The sequence below is a fragment of the Phoenix dactylifera genome, chromosome 2, assembly GCF_051530095.1.
Source record: "Phoenix dactylifera cultivar Ajwa chromosome 2, Ajwa_hap1_PhDact_Kaust_v1.1, whole genome shotgun sequence".
In the NCBI taxonomy this organism is placed as follows: Eukaryota; Viridiplantae; Streptophyta; class Magnoliopsida; order Arecales; family Arecaceae; genus Phoenix; species Phoenix dactylifera.
In genome coordinates, this window is record NC_143191.1 from 49,173,379 (window position 1) to 49,193,772 (window position 20,394).

The 20,394-nt window shown below is 38.9% G+C and overlaps 1 protein-coding gene across 1 annotated transcript; it reads right to left on the reverse strand.

Moving 5' to 3' along the window:
* Positions 1 to 678: 678 nt before the first annotated feature.
* Positions 679 to 1,433, reverse strand: LOC120109610 (uncharacterized). The gene has a single exon (XM_039123384.3). It carries the CDS (start codon positions 1,381 to 1,383, stop codon positions 835 to 837), a length of 549 nt encoding a protein of 182 aa, XP_038979312.1. The 5' UTR covers positions 1,384 to 1,433; the 3' UTR covers positions 679 to 834.
* Between the last annotated feature and the right edge of the window lie 18,961 nt (positions 1,434 to 20,394).

Consider the following 20,394-nt stretch of genomic DNA (forward strand, 5'->3'; position numbering starts at 1 on the left):
GTTTTTATAATTAATTTGGTCTTTTGCTCTCGGCACCTCATATTTTTATGAGATTTTTTGAGATATTTAATCCTGGGATCAAAGAAAAGAAGGGCAAATTTTGTTACCAGGCCAGGCTATATACCGTTGCTCCCAGTTAAGCAATGCATAGACTTTAGTATTCTAACTACATGAGATTCCAGGTTGAGTGTTAATTCATATAATTTTTTATCTAAAAATTCAATTAATAGCCAATGAATAATGAATAATTGAAACCTATCGTCGAACGATCAAAGATTTGTCGAAACAAGCGCAAGAGAGAAGCTTCTTTCTTTGAATGATGAATGGGGAACGGAAGAATGTAATCAACACAACTTATTAGTTTTTAAATTATTTATGAGTAATTTTATCGAGTAAACTTAAGCTTATCCTAATAATTTAGCAACTAAAAATTTTAGATCTGATTTTTTAATAGCACATCTGAAAATTATGGTCCTACATAATTATCTTAATAATTCATTCTTAAAAATAAATAGAAGCAGGCTTGGAGGACTTTTATTTAAAACTTTTAAATAAACGGACAGAGAGGCATTTAAACCTCTCATGATGCCGAGCTTCAGACCTGTAAGGATGCAAGCAAACACAAATCAAAGCATATCACGAATAATAATAATAATAATAATAATTCATTCTTAAAAATAAATAGAAGCAGGCATGGAGGACTTTTATTTAAAACTTTCAAATAAACGGACAGAGAGGCATTTAAACCTCTCACGATGACGAGCTTCAGAAGGTAAGGATGCAAGCAAACACAAATGAAAGCATATCACAAGACATGATACAAGCTTATATAACCTAAGAAGGACACTGATAGTCAGATGGTAAGTGCTTGCCGCAGTCCACCAGCACCTCAAGAGCAACGGGCAGAAGGATGTTTATGCCCAAGAGCTTGGCCTTTATGGTGGTGCACAAGCACAGAGCTGCGTCCAAGTCGGCGAGCCCTTCGAGGACCGGGCAGCACTTCTCTTTCGCATCCTCGCCGATTCCAATGTGCACAAGCCCTCCAAGGAGGTCGACGCATGCGTCGAGCTTTAGCGTGTCGATCGGGCAATTGGATGATGGCGCCTTGGGTGGTGGCGGGCATGGCTTTGGCTTTGGTGGTGGTGATGGTGGTGGCGGGCATGGCTTTGGCTTTGGTGGTGATGGTGGTGGTGGGGATGGTGGGGGTGGAGATGGTGGTGGCGGAGGAGGGGAACGATGGACCTTTGGTGGTGATGGTGGTCTTGGGGGTTTCTTCTTAGGGGGAGGAGGGGTTGGATAAGGGCAGTAGGGACAAGCAAGAGAAGGAAGGAGTGATGTAAGGTTAATTAGGAGTATGAGGCTAGCCACAACATACTTCCCCATGCTTCAAGAGAACTGAGAGCCTATGTGTTTGGGCTACTGAATATAGAGAGGGTAGGGCTGGATTTATAGACACTGCAGGGGACACTGCTTGTGGTTATCCTTTAGTTAGGTGGCTTCGCAATGCCTTTCTAATGCCGTCGTATCTTCTCCTTGCTTATCTGTACTTGATGATTTTAGGTGTGATTTATCCTTTTAGCTTTTTTTTTTTTTTTTTTTTTTTTTTGTGAATAACCCCTTGTGAGAATTTGATCTTAGAAATAAACACCTCAGGCTTAGAATCTGAAGTCAGAAACAAATCAAACAAATCACTCAATTTTAATTCTTTGGGCAAACTTCTAGCATTCTAACGGTTCATATTAAAACCATCATTATGATATATCATAATCACTAGCTTTGAAACAAGAAAACTCAATTCAATTTTATGTGTTGGACAAAATTCTAGTGCTTCAAGATTTCATATCAAAACCATCATTAATTATGACATGTCACAATTACTGATGGCTGTCAAATTCCTGTTTAACTTTTAGCTTTTAGCAATTTATATGGAAAGATAGACCTGACTAACATGTTTGAAAAATACTAGACAAAGAATCAAAGGGTTGTTTATAGAGACCAATGAACATTTTCTAATACGACGCTAGCCAGAGAGTATCATTGCGAAAAACTACAAGTTAAAAAAGAATCGAATGGTTGTTGCATCAATTTCACTTTCGAATCGAGAGGTTGTTGCATTCAATTTGAATTGCATACGATTATGTAAAACTACAAGTTAATAAAAAATGGAGTTTTGTTGAGAAAAAAGAAAAAAGAAAAGAAAAAAAGAAGAATGGAGCTTTGTATAATTTTAAAGTCTTCTAGGGTTCATGCAGAAAATCCATTAATTCCTTTCTAGGGGCAGGAGAACATGGAGGGTGCGGTTTGTTGCTTGGATCGTAGTGACGGTGAGGCACTTGGAAGGTAACTCATCTCTTTCACAGAATTGGACAATGAAAAGAATGCATCATACCATTACTCTCCAACTTGAGCTATGTCCTTGGCTTCATTTGGGCATTCTTGGTCACCATAAAACCAAAACAATATCCATGGTGGAAACAAGCTAGAGAGTAAAAACAAAAGACTTAATTTAAGCCACAGCCAGTTGTCATTGGTGATTGCAATTGGAGCAAGTGACATCCGATGGCCTCCATGAATTGATCCTAATCGTCGCACAAGGGACAAAATTCTCACTTATGCAACACTATGGTTGTCGGCCATGCATCACAACTGGCTGTGCCACTTGAAGCTAGAGAACAATTTGATCCCGGGCACCACGGTTACATTAAGTATTATTTCTAACAACATGTTTTTAGTAGAAAAAGAAAGAAGCATCTGAAAATTATGCTAAAAAGCAAGGGGAGCATGTGAGTTAGCTCGATCCAAGTTAGCTTTGGGCCGATGAATTTGACCAAAATTCTAACCAAATTAGGGTTTTTTTTTAGGATGAGATTTCGATCACATGTTAGCTTTGGGTCTAGTTTTTTCTCTTCTTCTTAACTTGCGCCTTCTAATTAGGCAGTGTAACTGGTGAAGCATCTAGGGGACACAAATTTCAATCAAACCAGCTACATGATACACTTCAAACAAATATTTTTTAACAGCAATCACATGGTGTTTGTTCTAATTAGTTTCCTTCACTATGTCTTTTTGCTAGTAGTCCAAAAATCCGGCTGCTATGCTATAAAATTCGGAGAGTAGTTGAGAAAATTGGTTTCATTGGGAGTTTCCAGCTCACTTATCAACATTCTTCAACTCACCTTCGTGAGTAGTCACCATACCTAAGGGAGATATCCAACAAATGTCAAATCTAAGAGAAATTCTTTTGTAATCTATCTTTATTTCCCCAACAAGATTACCTTCTTGTTTGTATGAGAGTGTGACTTGTTCTTGAAGCTTTTCCGATGAAAGAACAGGAAATTTTGGATGTTTCATAATGTAGATCATGCATGCATCCACTCTAATTGCAGAGGGATTGTCACATTTATATGTTGATGTAGATGTATTGGATCTATAGGAGCCATGATGTAGAACGGCTACGGGAAAGGAGAGAAGAGAAAGAAGGGGAAGAATAGAGAAAGGAGGAGGAAGAAAATAGAGGGACGCAATTTAATCATTCATCATCATTAACCCTAATCAAGTGCATGAACCCATATATAGGGTTACAAAATAACAAAAGATCCCTACAAATAAAATAATCTTATAAAAGCCCTAAAATAATAATATGCAAATAAATCCAATCAACATAAAATAAAATAACATAAAATCAAATTAATCCAACCATAACGAATCAAATCAATCCAGCCATAAAGAAAATGGCTGGACCCTCCTTCTGCGACGACCGTGGCCCTACGTGACAGGCGGTTCCGTACTGGTGTCCGCACCAACTCCCTCCGGGTTGGAAGAAGTCGACCTCGACGAACACGGCTCAGTGCAGCTCTGCTAATACTCCAAAAGGTCTGGATCAATACGCTGAAGCTCCTCCCGTGTAATCCAAATTGAATCGGACTCTAGGCATCCACACCAACGAACTAAGAAACGTTGAATGCTCCCAGCACTGGATAAAATAGTTTGCTCATCTAAAATGACATCAATAAGTTCTTTCTGTGCTGGTGGGAGAGGCAAAGGAAGTGTAGATGGTAGGAAATCAGGGATAAGGGAAGTAGCGGGCTCAAGAGAAGCCTCAACGAAAGGGTCATCAGGGATGGATGGTGGACCCTTGTAAGCAACCAGATCTTTAATATTAAAAGTAGAGCTGATACCAAAATCAGAGGGAATGTCAATAATATAGGCGTTCGTGTCCACCCGGTGCAATACCCGAAATGGCCCAGCACTACGAGCCTGCAGTTTCTTAACGGTCCCATGCGGGAACCGCTCCGGCTGAATACGTATCATAACATAGTCTTCAGGTTAGAAGTAGTTTTTCCATCTATGAGAATCAGCTTGTAGTTTATATTGAGCATTACCGGTATGGATGTGCTTTTAAATATCCTGATGTAACTCATGAATGTGTTGTGCAAATGCGCGTGCAGACTCAGAAATCCTAACATATGGTGACATGGATAAAAGATTTAAAAGTTTTCGAGCTTTGTAACCATGCACGACCTCAAATAGACTCATGCCTATGGACCTATTGACCGAATTGTGTATGCAAACTGTGCGACAGGAAGAACTAAATCCCAGTTACGATTATGCTCGCCCACAAGGCACCGTAAAAAATTACCCAGACTTCGGTTTACCACTTCTGTTTGGCCGTCAGTTTGTGGATAATAGGCAATAGAAAATTTAAGTTTCATACCAACCGAGGGCCACAAAGTTTTCCAAAAGTAACTCATGAAACGTACATCTCGGTCAGACACGATGGTGTGTGGAAGGCCATAGAGTTTAACTATCTCATCAAAGAAGAGTTTGGCCACTTTGGAAACATCCGAGGTTTTGGAACACGGAATGAAGTAGGCCATTTTGGAGAAACGGTCCACGACGACATGAATGAAATCGTGTTTTCGGACGGTATGGGGAAGTCCAAGCACAAAGTCCAAACTAATGTCATGCCAAGGACGATCAGATACCGGTAAAGAGCTATAGAAACTAGTGTTCTGTTTTCGGTGTTTGGCTAATTGGCATGTGTAACATTGGATAGTAATTTTAGCAACATCCCGTTTTAGGCTAGGCTAGAAGAATTGACGTTCCACCTCTTTGATGGTCTTATCACGTCCGAAGTGCCCGGAAAGGCCACCAGTATGTACTTCCCCTACCAAAAAATATCGTACCGACGTCCGTGGGATACAGAGCTTCACTGCCTTAAACAAATAACCATCTTGAAGATAAAATCCATCGATTGAGGGTACTTGTCCATCAGCGAGGGTTTTGTAGAGTTCTTCAAAATCAGGGCAAGATAAGTAGTCATTTCTGAGTCTGTCGAAACCCGTAACATGTACATACATGGTCGAGAGTAGGGTCACGCGACAGCTCAGTGCATCAGCAGCAGTATTGGAGGCACCCGATTTGTGTTTAAGAACAAAAGTGTAGTCTTGAAGGAACTCAACCCATTTGGCATATCTAGAATTCAATTTTTTTTGGGAGTTAAGGTAGTGAAGAGCTTCATGATCTGAGTAAAAAATGAATTCATTGGGTAGGAGGTAATGGCGCCAATACCGGAGAGCCTAGACTACGGCGTAAAATTTCTTAACATAGGTAGAGTATTTTTGCTTAGCGTCGTTTAACTTCTCACTAAAGTATGCAATGGGATGATGTTCTTGACTAAGCACCCCACCGATACCAAGGCTAGATGCATCACACTCTACTTCAAACGCCTTACTGAAGTCGGACAAGCGCATAACCGGCGCCTCCATCATCATTTTCTTGATATCATGGAACGCGTTAGCAGCAGCGCTAGTCCAATGAAGGTCGTCCCTTTTTAGACAATCAATGATTGGGGACATAATTGTGCTAAACTCCTTAATGAAACGACGGTGAAAAGTAGCCAACCCATGAAAATTATGAACCTCAGTGAGGGTTTTAGGTTCGGGCCACTCGACTATCGCAGTGACCTTATCAGGGTCGGCAGACAAACCCTCTGAGGAGACAATGTAACCTAAAAAGTTGATATGAGAAGTGAAGAACGAACACTTCTTAAGGTTAGCATACAGTTTCGCATCCCACAGGGTTGTGCATTACTGGTCGTAAATGATCGAAGTGTTGCTCCGTTGATTGGCTGTAGATGAGGATGTCACCAAAGTACACGATTAAAAATTTGCCCATGAAAGGTTATAGTACTTGTGTCATCATCCGCATAAAAGTACTAGAAGCATTCGAGAGGCCAAAAGGCATGACCAACCACTCATACATGCTATCTTTTATTTTAAAAGCTGTTTTCCATTCATCACCTGAACGGATCCGGATTTGATGATATCCACTTTTTAAATCAATTTTGAAGAAGATCGTGGTGCCAGCCATCATATCCAACATATCATCGAGCCGAGGGATGGGAAAACGGTACTTGACCGTGATTCAGTTGATGGCCCGACTGTCGACATGCATTCTCCACGTGCCATCTTTCTTTTGAGTTAGAAATGCAGGTACAGCACACGGACTCAAACTTTCACGAATGAACCCCTTTCGGATAAGCTCATTAATTTGCCGTTGCAGCTCAGCATGCTTAGAAGGATTCATCTGATAGTGGGGTAGGTTAGGCAAGGTAGCTCCCGGAACCAGATCAATGGCGTGCTGTATGTCACACAAGGGCGGTAGGTGATTCGGGAGGTCCTCACGGAAAATTTTGAAAAACTCCTTAAGAATAAGCTGACCCTCCGATGGTAGCTCACTTTGCGGAAGCAGTTGGTTTTCGAGGATAAGTAAAGCGTACATTATAGAATCACTAGAGACTTCCGGTTCAAATACGAAAGGGCTCAGGATATGGAGTTCCTTGCTCTTTGGCGCACTTGTCTTCTTACCCTCGTCAAGTGTCTTGGGCCGTAGGGGATTTAGTTTAATCCTCTTGCCCTCGAAAAGGAAGGAACAAGAATTAGATCAACCAAAGATGGTGACATCAAGATCGAACAGCCAAGGTCTTCCTAATATTAGGTGACCCACATCCATCGAAATTACATCACACCAAATGGTGTTGTTATACGAAAGAATTTGAATTAGGACGAGACACTATTCTTTGATTTGGATAGAAGACGTATCAATCTAGGAGACCTTGTAAGGTCGGGTCTGAGGGACTGGAGTCAAACCCAAACAAGAGACAATGTTTGAAGATATTGCATTCAATGATAACCTTACAGTCCTTGTCTCCGCACTTAAGAAAAGTGTGGAAGATCGAAGTATGTCTCCAGTCAACCTGTTTCATGGGTTGGGCGAGGGCACACCGTACTACATTCATAGCGGACTGAGTTGAAGCAGTCACAACCGATGGAGTTGTGGTTCGGATACATCCTAAATTATCGGTACGTTCTTCCTAATCATCATCGACGTCGTAGATGTCGTCTAAATTTGGTTCATAGATTTGTTCTTCCAATTCGCCGGTATTATTCTCTTGTTCTTGCACCTCAATGACAAGAGATGTATTCGCACATTGTGAAGCAACCTGTCCAAAACCCTGGCACTTAAAGCATTGGACTCAAGAACTTGCCTTTGGGGCTTCGCCAAGAATGCCCTTGCCCTTAGTGTCCCGGTTAGGGGTAGGGTTGGAGGAAATAGGTCTAGAAGACGTGGGCCCAAGTGAAGGTCGGAATCCTGAAAGGGCAGCGCTGGTGGGTGGCCCTCGAAGGTCAGAACGTCGAGCAAATGTAGACCTAGTTACCTGCTCATAATTTTGGACGAATGTGTAGGCCTGGTCGAGGGTGGATATTTCTCGAAGGACGAGTTCCTTTCTGAGCTCATCATTAAGACCATGTCGAAATCGGCTCAGGACCATACGTTCACTTTCTGCCACATTACATCGCATCATAAATTTGTCAAACTGGATGATGTAATCACTAGCAGACTGATTACCTTGTCGCAAAGTATTCCATCGGTCGAAAAGTAGCTTGGTAGCTTAAGGGTAAATATTTCTCCTTCGGTTTCTCTTTCATCTCTACCCAATCAGTTATAGCAGGCTGATGTGTTCTAGCTAGCGATTGTTCGATGCTTTGCCAAAAAATGTTTTGCTCGACCAATGAACTTCATCCTGGCAAATCGGACCTTCTTGTCTTCAGATAAATTATACCACTCAAAAAAGTAGTCCATTTCGTGCAACCAATCTGAAAAGTCCTTTGGGTCTAGGTGACCATCAAAGGTGGGGGCCTCAACCCGAATGCCTTTCACACATCGTCATCATGGTCACGAGGGTGTCTAGGATCCACGATATAGCATTGACCTCGGTCAGCACTAGGGAAAGTGTCTGATCCTCTAGGGCAAGGGTAGGCATGGTGACGGCCGAATAAAGGTATATTGTCAAATTTGACCTGCCGAACAGAGTCGTGGGGTTCTAGGGTTTCATCAAAGTCAAGACCTGGGAAGTGGGTTTCGCTATCATCTTTGGCTTCAATGAGTCGCTGTAGGGAGGACTCAACCGTCTCGAGGCGGGCATCGGCTTGGGTAGAATTAGTGGTTAAGTCTTCGACTACCTTCAATAGGGCTTCGATGCGAGCATCCATGGTAGACTGGGTATCAAAATGTGAGGACACGACCACTACGAAGGTGCATATGATGATTGAACTCAATTATATGCTATCCTATCAAAGGAGGGCAATAATGATGTGAAGTAGACCAAATGCATGCAAAGACGATGAAAATGCTAAGTGTATGTTCAATATAACACAAGACGATGCTCAAGCTGAGAGATACTCCAAACTAAAAACTAGAAAGAGACGCTAGCCAACAAGTAGCTACAACCAAGTAGTGTAGGTGTCCAGTAGACTGTCGGGCAACGCGGAGCCTTATAGGTCTCCCAGCAAAGGTTTAGCTCTACAATTAATAATAAGAGAGCTACAAAGAGGGTTCCGGTGTGTATTGTGTGGTGGGTGAAAACGTGTGTTTCAGATGTTCAGGGTATAGCACCAAGCACAGAACAACTAGTAGATGCCAAATTAAAGTAAGCAAACTAAATTTTCAGGAGAGAAGGCGAAGACCCAAGTGCAGCAAAGCGGCTCCTTACTTGGCGCAAATTTGGTTGGACCGCAAGAGAGAGGAGGAGGAAGGGGCTGCGTAGGCTGAAGTGGGCTATGCAGGAGATTTGTAGGCCAGCAAGCTTGGGCCCGTGAGGAGGAAATCGGGATGGGCCCAGTGCTTAAGGTCTAAAGGCGGGCGGGTAGGATGCGGGCTCGGCCTGGTGGGTGAGCGGCCCATGATAGAGAAGGAAAGGGATGGTGGTGTGAAGGGAATGGGATTTTGTGAGAGGAGACCGGGGTGTGAGAGGTGGTGGGTGCCGACGGTGGGCGACGGTGGGGAGGCAACGGTGGGGAAAAGAGGGGGGGGGGGGGGGGGGAAGGCGACAATGAGGAGGGCGAAGGTGGGGAAGGATGTGGGGTGGGGAAGCGGCCTGTGAGAGAGAGTGAATGGGGTGGGTGGATGGAAGGGAAAGCAGTGGTGGTGGTAGGGAGATGTAGCAGAGGCGACAGAATAGGGTGGGGGACGGTGGTGGCGACGGCGGAGACGGAGGCGGCGACTGCTCGAGCAACGGAGCTCGGAGGGAAGGCAGAACGGAGGCGGCGCAACACGGACGGACGCGAAGGATATCAGGGAGTGGCGAGCAGCCGGGCGGCGCGGCGGTGGTGCGGCGGAAAATAGAGGAAGCGGTGCTGCAGAGGCATCGAAACGGCGGCGCGTCAGAAGCGGCGGATCGGCGGAACCCTAGCTCTAGGGTTTCTTCTTTGTCGAGAATAGAGGTAAGTTTTTTTTTGGGGGGGGGAGCACGTGCAAGTCACGTGCTTCCTCCTGTGATTGTCACATGCAGCTCAACACGTGCGGGAGTCACGTGCAGGTCACGTGCCCCTGCGGATGTTTTTTTTTATGTTCTTTGTGTGGGAACTGAGAGAAAGAAAGAGAACAGAGGGATCAGACTTTGGCAATAGGGGCAAAGCCTGCTAAAGCTCTAATACCAATGCTGATGTAGAACGGCTACGGGAAAGGAGAGGAGAGAAAGAAGGGGAAGAATAGAGAAGGAAGGAGGAGGAAGAAAATAGAGGGAGGCAATTTAATCATTTATCATCATTAACTCTAATCAAGTGCATGAACACATATATAGGGTTACAAAATAACAAAAGGTCCCTACAAATAAAATAATTTCATAAAAGTCCTAAAATAACAATATGCAAATAAACCCAATCAATATAAAATAAAATAACGTAAAATCAAATCAATCCAGTCATAACGAATTAAATCAATCCAGCCATAAGAAAAGTAGCTGGACCCTTCCCCTGCGACGACCGTGGCCCCGCGTGACAGGCAGTTTGGTACTGGTGTCCGCACCAAGCCAGCTCAGCTATTGCCGTATAGTTAGGGTATCGATATATAATATCTCCATGTTGTGGCCAGGTAAGCTCACATGGATGGATCATCAAGTTAAAAATGCTGGATTGGCTAAAACTATGATAGACGAAATTATATGGCTGTGGATCCAACAAAGCTCACCAAAGGAGGTCAATCTTGCACTTCAACTCATAAAGTTGGATCTCAGATGAATTTGGTTGAGCTACTTAAGCATCTACATGTCACGCAAACAAAAATATTTTCCATTTTCTTAGAATGTTAATGAGGTCTATGCGTAAATAACTAATCAGTATGATTACAGTTGGTTTACTACAAGTTAGTGCTAGTGATCTGGATTGAGTCCCATTTTCTCGAAAGCATATCCCATAAAAATATAATAAAAATGTGTGAGATCTACATGGTGCATGTGTGATGATGAAGACGTACGAGCAACGAAGCTTCTACGGATTTCGCAATCCTCCTTCCATGGTTTAGATTTTGTGCCGACATCGCGAGTGGGACCACGTAAAACTATTCCCAGACTTTGAGGCAAGTCTATGTGGGCTCATTCATGATAAAAATGTGTGAACTAAGTTTGGCCTTTGCTCCTTTCGTCAAAGAAAGGATGGCGTTAGATATAGACAGCAGCAACATGAGATTTGACTAAGAGAAATTGACATCTTAATTTGGTGGGCTAATATCGCCGTCAGGAAAGGTTCAGACAGTAATTTGAGATTACATTATTTTTTGGCCTACATCATAGCTATCAAAAGATTGAAAATGAACGTTCGGAATTGAAACTAAAATAAATTAGGATGGAGATTAGAATTACTATATTTTTTTGATGCATTTAGTTTGTGACTGAAAATGAAATCGAAATAGAATTTGAATGCTAACAGAGAATTCAGATTAGATTTTGGAGGATTGGAATTAGAATGGAACTCCTTCTAATTAAATAACTGGAATGCGAGTCACTCATTTTTATTTTTGTTCTAGAACCTAACTCTCTTCCATCAAATATGTTCTAAATAGGCAGAAAAATGTCCAAAGCTAAAAAAAATTAGAAGGGATGTTCCAAACTCATGCATCAAGGCTGCTCAAGTGGTCTTTTCCTGTCTAGAAAAGAAAGCATGACGAAACTAAAGGGCATTCAGAGCACGTCCAAAGTTATAAACTTAATTTTTGAATGTAATGATGGTCATCTCTTTATTTTGACTCTTTTGGACGCTCCTCGTTGGCCAGAATCTTCTGGTGATCTAGTTGTAAAGGCATACAATCTAGGTGGTCATCTAGTTCCAATATTCTATGAGTTTGAGTAGAAGAATGTGCCCTTTGAGACTTGTAATTCGTCCTCTAGGAATACCGACATGATCATGCAGCACAAAGTACTGTTCTTTGTGAAAAGAACATGCACGTAATATAAATATTGAACAAAGGATTTCCATCCTACCTGTTGGAAAAATACAATAAAAAAATAATAATGCCGTAATTTTTTTCTCTTTGTATAATTAAATAAGATATCACTTACCAAGTAAAATAATCTCTACAATCTACTCAAGCAATTAACAAGCAAAATAATTAAGCAATTCACACACAAGAGGCAAAACAATTTTTTAACGTGAAAAACCCTTCTATGTGAAGGAAAAAAAAACTACGAAACTTAGTCCAGCCAAAAACTTCCACTATTTAGAATAATAGAATTATAATAGATACTCTCTAGATCAACTAGAAGTTGCACAAACCACAACAAGATTTAATCTTTGCTTCCACAACAAAAATATTCATCACCAACAAAGCGGATTTCAACAGTAAACAGCAAAATAGAGGATAGATCTCGTCAAGTGTTGATGCTTGAAATAATCAATAGAGAAAGATTTTCAAAGATCCAAACCATTCAATCTATAGCTCTCAATGCCGAAAACAACATACTGAAATTTTAGCCAAATCTGAATAAAATCAACCGTCCGATCGTCCGATAATGCATCACTTTTTTTTTCTCTTTTTATTCTCTATTTTCTTTTTTTTCCTTCTATATTCCATAGAGGCCCAAGACTCTTGGTTTCTTTTTCGATAAACTCACCCAAGCCGGTGGTTCCTTCTTATCCTATTTCTTATTTTTAATTCAAATGAGGCGGGTCCCACATAAAAGGAGGGACCACAATAACAAAGCCTCTTTCGACTCATGTGGTTGGTTCCACCAAGCCCACTTTCTCTCCACAAGCAATAATTTTTTCATGAGAAAGATTTTAATCATCATATTTATCCTATTATCATCAATATGGATTTTTTCAAGACATAGTAACTTCATCTCAAAAGCACGCTAAACCTAATGATATCTCACATCAATGTAATTGGATGTCGAATGAAATGTTGGATTTTTTGAGAGATGGATGACACTTTGACAGTCACAATAAAGCTTTTCAAGACATAGTAACTTCATCTCAAAAGCACGCCAAACCCAATGATATCTCACATCAATATAATTGGATGTCGAATGAAATGTTGGATTTTTTGCGAGATGGATGACATTTTGACAGTCACAATAAAGCATATATTTCTCTTGTTCTAAGCCCAACTCTTATAGAAAATTTTTTATCCATAAAATTTTTTTACAAGCTTCTGTAACTGCAATATACTCGGCTTCCATAATGGACAAAGCAACACATTTTTATAAATTAAATTGCCATGACACTGCTCTCCCTGAAAAAGTCATCAAGTACCCTGATGTAAACATTCTAGAATCTATATTACCAGCTATGTCTGCATCTGTGTACCCATCCAACACAGGTTTACCATTACTAAAACATAAACAAACTCTAAAAGTACCTCTAAGATACCTGAAAATCCATTTGAGAGCTACCCAATGTTTTTTACTAGGATTAGAAAAAAACTGACTTACAACACCAACTGCATGAGCAATATTCAACCTGATGCAAACCATGGCATACATCAAACTGCCAACTGCGGATGTATAAAGAATTTTCTTCATTTTTTCTTTATCTTTCTGACTTATAGGACATTACTTGAAACTTAACTTAAAGCTGCTTGGAACTTAACTTGAAGTGACCTACAAGTGGAGAGCAAACTAACTTGGACTTGCTCATGATGAACCTTTCTAACACTTTTTCGATATATCTCTCTTGAGATAACCAAAGCTTTCCATTCTTCTTGTCACGAGTAATTTTAATGGTAAGGATTTGTTTAGCCGGCCCCAAGTCCTTCATGGCAGAGAACTTGCTTAACTCTCTTTTTAAGCTTTCAATCTTCTTAGCATCATGGCCAACAATTAACATATCATCCATATAAAGTAAGAGAATAATAAAATCTTCATCATAGGATCTCTTCATAAATACACAATGATCAGAAGTAGTTTTACTATACCCATGGCTCATCATAAATGAATCAAAATTTTTATACCACTGCCGAGGTGCCTACTTTAGCCCATATAAGCTCTTCTTTAATCTGCATGCGAGATGTTCTTTGCCTTTAACTATGAATCCTTCTAGTTGATGCATGTAAATTTTTTTCTCTAAGTCACCATAAAGAAAGACAGTTTTTTTCTAGTTGATGCAGATAAACCAAGAATAACTCAGATTGAAGACATGTTGACCACATATGAGAAAATTTCTTCAAAGTTAATACCTTTTTCTGACCAAATTCTTTCACAACCAACCGTGCCTTATACCTTGGCTGTGAGCTTTTCTCTTTAGTCTTCAACTCGAGCACCTACTTATTCTTGAGTGCTCTCTTATCCTTGGGTAATTCCATCAACTCAAATATACAATTCTCATGCAAACATTTTATCTCCTCTTATATAGCTTTTAACAACTTTCTCCTTTATTCATGATTTATAGCCTCTTGGTAGCATTCTGTTTCTCCCCCATCAATGATCACCACATACTTATGAGGAGAATTTCTCTAGGAAGGTCGGAGCTCTCTTGTAGATCTTCTCAACTAAGGCTCAACCGGTGGTTCTAGAGAGGTTTTCTCAACATTCTCATCCGGCACATCATTGTCAGGTATGGGCTCATCAACTGTGTTATCATAATCTTTCTATACATCTTTCCTATTGTCATCATTCATCATGATTGGAGGTACTGGACCCAGATTAACATAATTTCTAGTGATAGATTTCGGCTTCTCAACCTATCCAAAATCTTCAACAGTCTGGTCTTCTAGAAACAAAACATCTCTGCTTCTGATGACTTTCTTATCAAATGGATCTCATAATCTGCAACCAAACTCTTCATGTGCATAACCCAGAAAGATATACTGTTTAAACTTGTCATCAAGTTTGAATCTCTAATCTTTAGGAATGTGAATAAATGTCCCACAACCAAACACTCTCAAGTGATTATATGACACATCTTTCCCAATCTACACTCTTTCTGGTACATCACCTTTAAGAGAAACTGAAGGAGAAAGGTTGATCAAATTTACTGTAGTTCTCATTGCTTCACCAAAAGGATTTAGGTAATTTAGCATGAGAGAACATACTTTGAATTTTTTCACAAATAGTACAGTTCATTCTCTCAGCAACTTTATTATGTTGAAGTGTTTTAGGAACGGTTTTCTTAAGTTTGATGCCATGATCTCAATAATATTTCTCAAATTGACCTCTATATTCACCACCATTATTTGCTCAAATACACTTTAATTATTTTCCCATTTCTCTTTCAACACTAGCATGAAAATACTTGAATACATCGAGCACTTGGTCTTTAAATTTTAAAGCAAAGGCCCATACTTTTCTACATTGATCATCAATAAAAGTAACAAAATATAAAGCACCACCAAGAGTTTTAGCATCCATAGTGCAAACATTAGTGTGAATTAAATCCAAAACATGTGATCTTCTATATGGAGGGAATTTATGAGATGCAACTATATGTTGTTTACCAGTAAACAATGACTATAAGTCTTTAGGGCGTATCTTTTATAGAAATGATTTTCTTTTTGGCCAAAATATTAAGTTTTTTCTCACTTATGTGTCCAAGCTACTTATGTCATAATTCAATGGAGGAGTCTTCAACTGCAGTCACCTCCCCCTTGCATAATTTTGCTTTCATCATATAAAGTGTGCTTGATTTGTTTCCTCTTGCTACCACTAGAGAATCTTTAGTAAGCTTTCATTTTTCTTCACCAAAGTGGTTGTCGTAACTTTCATCATTAAGTATGCCAGTAGAGATCAAGTAGAGACTGATATCTCAAACATGTCTTACATTTTTTAGCAATAGTTGATACCCAATGTCAGTTTCTAAACAAACGTCTCGCATGCCCACAATCTTAGTTTTTCCATCATTTCTCATTCTGACACTGCCAAAACCACCACTAATGTAAAATGTAAAGAAGTCCCATCGAGAAGTAATATGCAAAGAGGCACATGAGTCAACAACTCAAGTACAATCCTAGCATGCAAAGTTTACACAAACATCATTACAAATAATACCGATATCGCCATCAGATGCAACTCCTGTTGTATCGTTTCATTCCTTCCTTTGTTTACCTCTTCCTCTTGATTGCTCTCTTTTAAATTTTCTACACTCTCTAGCTTGCCACAATAAAAACATTTGATCTCTTTTCTGAATTTGAACATTCTTCCTGACTTATCATGCTTGTTAGAATTTTGCAAGATTTTAGTTTTACTCCTCTCCCACCTTTCTATAATCAATGCCTCTTTTTATATAGTTACACCATATTGTCTTCTTCTGGTCTCCTCATTAAGCATACTATCTTTTACCATTTCCAATGTTACCACACCATTAAGAACTGAATTACTAAGTGATGCAATCAGAATTTTTCAACTGTGAGGCAAGGAGTCAAGCAACAACAATGCTTGCAACTCATCATCTAGCATCATTTTTATGGTAGTTAGTTAATTTACCATATCCTTAAATCTACTCAAATGCTCGGCCACTAAACTTTCCTCCTTATACTTCATGTTCACAAGCATTCTGAACATGAATGTCTTGTTATGTGCAGTCTTCCGCTCATAGAAACTCGCTAATTTCTTCCATGAACTATAAGCATTAGTCTCCATAGCAACATAATGAAAAATACTATCATCTATCCACTGCCTGATTAATCCAACTGTCTTCCTATTCATTTTCTCCTACTTTTGTCGAGTTTTGTCACTTGGTTTAACACTATCTTCTTCAATAGGATCATACAAATCTTTGCAAAATAGTAAATCTTCCATTTGGGCCTTCCAAATTAAATAATTGGAAAATGTGAGTTTGACCATACTGCCATCTGAATGCTCTTCCATTTAATCAATATAAAAAAAATTCAACCACTAGCAACTTGGCTCTGATACCACTGTATTGAAAAATGCAATCAATAAATAATGATGTCGAAAACTTTTTTTTTCTCTTTGTGTAATTAAATGGGATATTACTCACCAAGCGACAATAATTTCTACAATCTACTCAAGCAATTAACAAGTAAAATAATTAAGCAATCCATACACAAGAGGCAACACAATTTTTTAACGTGAAAAATCCTTGTATGTGAAGAAAAAAAAAACTATGGGACCTAGTCCAACCAAAAACTTTTACTATTTAGAATAGTAGGATTACAATAAATCTTCTCTAGATCAACTAGAGGTTGTACAAACATCAACAAGACTTAATTTTGGATTCTACAACAAGAACATTCATTGACAATAAAGTGGATTTCAATAATAAACAACAAAATAGAGAATATATCTTACTAAGTGTTGATGTTTAAAATGATCAATAGAGAAAACTTTTTAAAGATCCAAATCGTTCAATCTGTGGCTCTTAATACCAAAAACAACATACTAAAATTTCAGCTAAATTTTCAAGACATAGTAACTTCATCTCAAAAGCACGCCAAACCCAATGATATCTCACATCAATATAATTGGATGTCGAATGAAATGTTGGATTTTTTGCGAGATGGATGACATTTTGACAGTCACAATAAAGCATATATTTCTCTTGTTCTAAGCCCAACTCTTATAGAAAATTTTTTATCCATAAAATTTTTTTACAAGCTTCTGTAACTGCAATATACTCGGCTTCCATAATGGACAAAGCAACACATTTTTATAAATTAAATTGCCATGACACTGCTCTCCCTGAAAAAGTCATCAAGTACCCTGATGTAAACATTCTAGAATCTATATTACCAGCTATGTCTGCATCTGTGTACCCATCCAACACAGGTTTACCATTACTAAAACATAAACAAACTCTAAAAGTACCTCTAAGATACCTGAAAATCCATTTGAGAGCTACCCAATGTTTTTTACTAGGATTAGAAAAAAACTGACTTACAACACCAACTGCATGAGCAATATTCAACCTGATGCAAACCATGGCATACATCAAACTGCCAACTGCGGATGTATAAAGAATTTTCTTCATTTTTTCTTTATCTTTCTGACTTATAGGACATTACTTGGAACTTAACTTAAAGCTGCTTGGAACTTAACTTGAAGTGACCTACAAGTGGAGAGCAAACTAACTTGGACTTGCTCATGATGAACCTTTCTAACACTTTTTCGATATATCTCTCTTGAGATAACCAAAGCTTTCCATTCTTCTTGTCACGAGTAATTTTAATGGTAAGGATTTGTTTAGCCGGCCCCAAGTCCTTCATGGCAGAGAACTTGCTTAACTCTCTTTTTAAGCTTTCAATCTTCTTAGCATCATGGCCAACAATTAACATATCATCCATATAAAGTAAGAGAATAATAAAATCTTCATCATAGGATCTCTTCATAAATACACAATGATCAGAAGTAGTTTTACTATACCCATGGCTCATCATAAATGAATCAAAATTTTTATACCACTGCCGAGGTGCCTACTTTAGCCCATATAAGCTCTTCTTTAATCTGCATGCGAGATGTTCTTTGCCTTTAACTATGAATCCTTCTAGTTGATGCATGTAAATTTTTTTCTCTAAGTCACCATAAAGAAAGACAGTTTTTTTCTAGTTGATGCAGATAAACCAAGAATAACTCAGATTGAAGACATGTTGACCACATATGAGAAAATTTCTTCAAAGTTAATACCTTTTTCTGACCAAATTCTTTCACAACCAACCGTGCCTTATACCTTGGCTGTGAGCTTTTCTCTTTAGTCTTCAACTCGAGCACCTACTTATTCTTGAGTGCTCTCTTATCCTTGGGTAATTCCATCAACTCAAATATACAATTCTCATGCAAACATTTTATCTCCTCTTATATAGCTTTTAACAACTTTCTCCTTTATTCATGATTTATAGCCTCTTGGTAGCATTCTGTTTCTCCCCCATCAATGATCACCACATACTTATGAGGAGAATTTCTCTAGGAAGGTCGGAGCTCTCTTGTAGATCTTCTCAACTAAGGCTCAACCGGTGGTTCTAGAGAGGTTTTCTCAACATTCTCATCCGGCACATCATTGTCAGGTATGGGCTCATCAACTGTGTTATCATAATCTTTCTATACATCTTTCCTATTGTCATCATTCATCATGATTGGAGGTACTGGACCCAGATTAACATAATTTCTAGTGATAGATTTCGGCTTCTCAACCTATCCAAAATCTTCAACAGTCTGGTCTTCTAGAAACAAAACATCTCTGCTTCTGATGACTTTCTTATCAAATGGATCTCATAATCTGCAACCAAACTCTTCATGTGCATAACCCAGAAAGATATACTGTTTAAACTTGTCATCAAGTTTGAATCTCTAATCTTTAGGAATGTGAATAAATGTCCCACAACCAAACACTCTCAAGTGATTATATGACACATCTTTCCCAATCTACACTCTTTCTGGTACATCACCTTTAAGAGAAACTGAAGGAGAAAGGTTGATCAAATTTACTGTAGTTCTCATTGCTTCACCAAAAGGATTTAGGTAATTTAGCATGAGAGAACATACTTTGAATTTTTTCACAAATAGTACAGTTCATTCTCTCAGCAACTTTATTATGTTGAAGTGTTTTAGGAACGGTTTTCTTAAGTTTGATGCCATGATCTCAATAATATTTCTCAAATTGACCTCTATATTCACCACCATTATTTGCTCAAATACACTTTAATTATTTTCCCATTTCTCTTTCAACACTAGCATGAAAATACTTGAATACATCGAGCACTTGGTCTTTAAATTTTAAAGCAAAGGCCCATACTTTTCTACATTGATCATCAATAAAAGTAACAAAATATAAAGCACCACCAAGAGTTTTAGCATCCATAGTGCAAACATTAGTGTGAATTAAATCCAAAACATGTGATCTTCTATATGGAGGGAATTTATGAGATGCAACTATATGTTGTTTACCAGTAAACAATGACTATAAGTCTTTAGGGCGTATCTTTTATAGAAATGATTTTCTTTTTGGCCAAAATATTAAGTTTTTTCTCACTTATGTGTCCAAGCTACTTATGTCATAATTCAATGGAGGAGTCTTCAACTGCAGTCACCTCCCCCTTGCATAATTTTGCTTTCATCATATAAAGTGTGCTTGATTTGTTTCCTCTTGCTACCACTAGAGAATCTTTAGTAAGCTTTCATTTTTCTTCACCAAAGTGGTTGTCGTAACTTTCATCATTAAGTATGCCAGTAGAGATCAAGTAGAGACTGATATCTCAAACATGTCTTACATTTTTTAGCAATAGTTGATACCCAATGTCAGTTTCTAAACAAACGTCTCGCATGCCCACAATCTTAGTTTTTCCATCATTTCTCATTCTGACACTGCCAAAACCACCACTAATGTAAAATGTAAAGAAGTCCCATCGAGAAGTAATATGCAAAGAGGCACATGAGTCAACAACTCAAGTACAATCCTAGCATGCAAAGTTTACACAAACATCATTACAAATAATACCGATATCGCCATCAGATGCAACTCCTGTTGTATCGTTTCATTCCTTCCTTTGTTTACCTCTTCCTCTTGATTGCTCTCTTTTAAATTTTCTACACTCTCTAGCTTGCCACAATAAAAACATTTGATCTCTTTTCTGAATTTGAACATTCTTCCTGACTTATCATGCTTGTTAGAA